Source organism: Camellia sinensis, chromosome 9, assembly GCF_055761805.1.
Source record: "Camellia sinensis isolate YWXY chromosome 9, ASM5576180v1, whole genome shotgun sequence".
NCBI lineage: Eukaryota > Viridiplantae > Streptophyta > Magnoliopsida > Ericales > Theaceae > Camellia > Camellia sinensis.
This window is the reverse complement of record NC_138969.1, coordinates 172732728-172738260: the sequence shown is the minus strand read 5'-3', so window position 1 is coordinate 172738260 and position 5533 is coordinate 172732728. Positions and strand designations below refer to the sequence as shown.

The window sequence follows — 5533 nt, the reverse complement described above, 5'->3', positions numbered from 1 at the left end:
ATTAAACTGAATACTCAAAGTATGAATTACATACCTTAGACCCACGGGGGTGCCTTTCTTTTATAATGTACTCAATCCAAGTCCAACTAGAAGTATGACTTCTATGAACTCCAATCTTAGTGCTTACTCTGGACTCTTTAAGAGATATAGATAAACTCCCTAAGAGCTTTATCCTTATCTTAACTAAGTCCCCTCTTTGCCTTAGGACTCTTGTCCCTTATCTTCGGACTCCGACATCTTCGGAGATGACCTCGGCTTCTCCGAGATTACCTCGGCTTCTCCGAGATTACCTCGGCTTAACTACCAGGGCACGTGGCACCTTGGCTGACACGTCGGCGTCACCATGCCACGTGTTGGTATTCAAAAAATATGTCCCCACAACTGCCCCCTAGGTTCTATTACCTCGGAATTCTGAGGTGATGGAACCTATTCCGAATTTTTTGTCACTTCCTTTCTGAATAATGGCTCAGGAAGACTGCTTTTGCCAAGATTATCTTCTTTCAGCCGACGTGTTCTCTTCGGAGAACGTGGCTTCGGTCGTACTCCCCTATGCACATGAGCTGTCATTCATGTCTAACTGTTCCTTCCACGTGTTTCGTCTTTGTTTGAGCGTGTTAGTGACGCGCCTGGAAGCTGTCTGTTCGTTCGTCCGCGCCGTCTGACGCGTGCGTTACCCTAGGCGCAATAATTGCCCTATTTTTGCCGCCGTTTCAAATTTTTGACAAAACTTCTTTTGCCTCTATCTTTTCTTCACTTTTTCTTTTCATCTTCTTTACTCTTTCTCTTCCGAAAGCTCGTTCTTCCTCTTCAAATCTGCTATTGCTTCAATTTCTTCTCTGGAACTGTTCTTAGTCCCGTATTTCTTGCAAAGCCTTTTTTGCTGTCGCAACTGGTTTCTGGATTCAACGAGTATTGCCTTGGCTTCACTTCTCCTGGTAAGTCCCCTTCCTTTAATTTCTTTCATTCTCTTTATGCGCTATTGCCAGTCTGTTGCCATTGCTGATCTTACTCGAGGTCTGGGATCTATTTGTATCTTGAATTTTGTGGCTATATTTTGAACCTTTATGCTTTTCCATCATTCTTTTCGCCGCTGTTCTTGATTTTTTCCTGTACCTCTATTGTTTCTGAAAATTATACCTCTGTTCTTGAATCTGAAACCTCGTTTTTGTTTTCTCTTTTTTGTATCTGCCCCAGATCTGTGCCCTCGATCTTTATCTTAATAGTTCGTAGGTTTGGGATTTGTCTGTAAAACCCTTAATCTTTAGGGAAACCTGAAAAACGCCCGTCTTCTGAAACATATTCCTCTTACTTTAGGCCGACACAATGGGTATGTGGAGGCACAGGGTAAATACCCCAACAAGTCTTGAATACTTTAGGCAAGAATTCTCTATCCCAGCCGACGTTTATCTTAAGCTGGCTGGGGATAATGACACTATCGTGCCCACAGACCATACAATGCCTTTTCCAGTAGTTGCTTTTATCGAATGTGGACTTCGGCTTCCACTCGATCCCCTTTTTCGTCAAGTTCTCTATTTCTATAAGCTAAACCCCATGCAACTTACTATCAATTCCTATAGGATAATTAATGGTATTATAGCCTTAGCTAGGCAAGAAAACCTCAGAATCACCCTCGCCGACCTTCAATATTGTTATACCATGTGCCCTCTTGATCTGAAGGATAGGGGTTTTGTATATTACCTTAAGCCGAGATCCACTCAGTACAAGATTATAGCCGACCTTCCAGACTCCAACAAGGGGGCTGGAGATGACTATCTTATTGCCTCTGGAAATTGGGAATTTGGCCCAGATGAAGATGTCCACCTTTACCCTCTTCCTCGAACACTTACAGAGGGCAAGAGTAAGAGCCCTGAGTCAACACTTAGTTGTTTTCATTCAACACTTAAATACTTTTGTTGTTTCTGACGTCTGATTCTTTGCAGATCTTCATCAACCACCGAAAAATTTTCGTCAATCCTTCTTCCCAGGACCAGATCTGAGAACACTTCTTGGTCTTCCAATCCTTAAACGAAAAGCCCCAGTATTATTAAACTTTGTCCCTACACACAGATCCATTTTACCCGACGTCCCTCGAAAAAGGAAGAAGAGTCTCTCTCCACCAACAGCCACAACCTTAACTGCTTCTACATCTCGGACAGATCAAGAGTCCACATCTGACCCAGCCGATCTTCCATCAACTTCGGCCCCCTTCTTAATACCAATTCCTGAACGTAAACGCCGACGAAGGCTAGTAAAGACTGCCGAGATGGTTCGTCCGAGGCCTGTCGTCCAAGACCTTCTCGCCGATATTCCAACTGATGCCGAAGCCGCACCGGCGCAATCAACGCTCCCTCCCAAACAAAAGAGAGTAAAAAAGGCTCAGCCTAAGGCCAAGGCTACAGACGCCGAGGCTGAGGATGCTCTGCCGATTTCGAAGCTAGCTGAAAGCAAAAAATCAACCTCTACTGCAACCAAAAGGTCTGCTGAGGGCCAACCCTCAGGATCTACACAAACAAAGAGGCCAAGGTCATCGTCTGCGACGACCTCGGCTTCAAAGAAGCCTGACATCCCATGGGCCCCTGATCTTTCTCTGGAGGACAGGCCTATCATGGCTAGTGAAAGTGCTGATGATATCAACGTTGCTGTTGCCCTTAGCACTGCTCTTCTTCTACCGAATGACTTGGAGCGAAATGCCAAGTTCAGTGAGTATGAAAATTACGCTCTGATGCTCCAACACTCTGCTCAAGTAAGTATTTCTATTTGTATTTATGTTTCTTCCTTCTTTTTCTTTCTGAGAAATTTTTCTGATACTTCTGTTTGCATTCAGGCTATCCAACATGCCCACTCATTTTCAATGCAATCCTTTGAGAATCGTCAAAGATTGGTTGATATGAAGAGGGAAGCGACCTCAATGAAGAGAGAATTAAGGGCTCTTGAGGTAAAAATGAAGAAACTAGAGGATCAAGCCGAGGCTGCGACGAAGAACCAAACCTTAGCTCTTGAGAAGGCCGAAGCTGCTGAGGCCGTTAAAAAAGTAGCTGAGGCCGAGAAAAGGGAGGCCGAGGCTCAGAAGGTCCAAGCGCAAAAAGAACTTCAACAAGCTCTGGCCACCAAGGAGGCCGAAGTCAAGGAGGCCGATGAAAAGGCCTATGCTCAAGGCATGGCCGACGTTGCAGAAGAATACAAACTTCAAGTCAGGCAGGCATGCAACAGGGGATTTTCCCTTGGTTGGATGTCTCTGATAAAGAAGCTTGATCTCCCTGCTGACTCGCCATTGCGCCAGGTTGATGCTAATCTTTTACCATTTCTTCCTCCAAGTCAAGCTGAGGATGAATCAGAGACCGAGGTAGAAGCTGAGGGTGAAGACGAAGATGAAGGTGAAGCCTTGGTGAGAAAACCCAAGGGCGCTACTGAGGCCAAGTCCTTTCCAGCTGAGCAAATTTTAGACTTAACTCAAGATGAAGTGGGTGATGAGGCTGAGGAAGTGCCCAGGGAACCTGTTCAGGGGTGTCCATCATCTGATCTTCTTCTGACTGACAGAAGTCTTGACACAACTTTAGCAGAGATAGATGCCGAAATACGAGCGGAGAAGGTGGCCGAGGATATTCCAGCTGAATCATCCGAGGTTCCAGTTTCTGCTGTTGCTGATGTTCAAGAGTCTTGATTTTCCCTTCTTTCTTTTCTGGATTTTGGACTTTGTTCTTTCTTTTAATTCCCGAACAATGTACATTCCTTCTTATGGCCGATGTGCCTTTTTTCAGTATGTAATTGCAACTGTTCTTGCAAAGGATATTTTTGATCTTGTGATGTTCTGTTGCTTGCTTCTGCATAGTTCTATACTTAGAAATTTTTGCATGCTTTCTTTGTGCAATCTTCTCGGGGCTACATACCCTGGGTATAACTGCAAGGCTTTTACTTCGGCAGGATACTGACCTACTTGTAAATTGCTACAAATTTCAACAAGTGTTAAGCATCTTCTCTAGGGTTCAGACAACCCACATATTGCTGTGAGAACTTACGCAATAATCTCGGCCTATCTTCGACTTGTAAATTGCTACAAATTTCAACAAGTGAAGGTAGGGAATCAGCTTGATTCCAACTTGTAAATTGCTACAAATTTCAACAAGTGGATCAAGGAATAACATCGGCTTAACTTCAACTTGTAAATTGCTACAAATTTCAACAAGTGAAGATAAGGAATCAGCTTGATTCCAACTTGTAAATTGCTACAAATTTCAACAAGTGGATCAAGGAATAACATCGGCTTAACTTCAACTTGTAAATTGCTACAAATTTCAACAAGTGAAGATAAGGAATCAGCTTGATTCCAATCTTGTAAATTGCTACAAATTTCAACAAGTGAATCAAGGAATAACATCGGCTTATCTTCAACTTGTAAATTGCTACAAATTTCAACAAGTGAAGATAAGGAATCAGCTTGATTCCAACTTGTAAATTGCTACAAATTTCAACAAGTGGATCAAGGAATAATATCGGCTTAACTTCAACTTGTAAATTGCTACAAATTTCAACAAGTGAAGATAAGGAATCAGCTTGATTCCAACTTGTAAATTGCTACACATTTCAACAAGTGAATCAAGGAATAACATCGGCTTATCTTCAACTTGTAAATTGCTACAAATTTTAACAAGTGAAGATAAGGAATCAGCTTGATTCCAACTTGTAAATTGCTACAAATTTCAACAAGTGGATCAAGGAATTATATCGGTTTAGTTTGCCTGAGTTTGATATGTCTTCAATAACCATTAATCATACGTGTTGAGAGAATTCTGAAAAGACTTTATTGATAATATCGGCCAAACAATGATGTTTATCTAATGATAGAAGAATTTCAAGTTACAAGTATTCCAAGGTCTGGGTAGTGCTTTGCCCTCATTGTCTTCAAGCCGATATGCTCCATTGCCCAATACTGAAGTAACTCTGTAGGGTCCTTCCCAGTTCGGGCCAAGCTTGCCTTCCCTGGGATCCTTCTTGTTTCCGACGACTTTTCTTAGGACTAAGTCGCCAACTTGAAAATCCCTTGGATTAACCTTCTTGTTGTAAGCTCTGGCAAGCTGTTGCTGGTATACTGCAAGCTGAATTGCAGCCTTCTCTCTTCGTTCTTCCAGTAGATCCAGGTCTCGGGCTAAGAGTATGTCATTGGTGCCATTCTCTACTCCCTGGGTTCTGATCCCTGGGATGCCGATCTCCAATGGGATGACTGCTTCTGTGCCATAGGCCATGGCAAAAGGGGATTCTCCCGTTGATCTTCTCGGCGTGGTCCGATATGCCCAAAGTACGTTGGGCAGCTCGTCCACCCACTTTCCCTTTGCTGCTTGGAGCCTCTTCTTTATCCCATCCAGGATTACTTTGTTGGACGCCTCTGCTTGCCCATTACTTTGAGGAAAACTTGGAGTTGAGAAATAGTTTTTGATCTTGAATTTCGCACAGAAGTTTTTGATAAGTTTGCTGTCGAACTGTGTTCCGTTGTCGGCAACTATTGCTCTTGGGATCCCAAATCTGGTGATTATGTTTC

General features: G+C 43.1%; 1 protein-coding gene across 1 annotated transcript; it reads left to right on the top strand.

Annotated features, from left to right (window-relative positions):
* Positions 1-1323: 1323 nt before the first annotated feature.
* LOC145799911 (uncharacterized) lies at positions 1324-3809 on the top strand. Its single transcript, XM_082889561.1, has 3 exons — positions 1324-1327; positions 1941-2743; positions 2825-3809. The coding sequence occupies exons 1-3, from the start codon at positions 1324-1326 to the stop codon at positions 3659-3661; spliced, it is 1644 nt and encodes a 547-aa protein (XP_082745687.1). The 3' UTR covers positions 3662-3809.
* The last annotated feature ends 1724 nt before the right edge of the window (positions 3810-5533 follow it).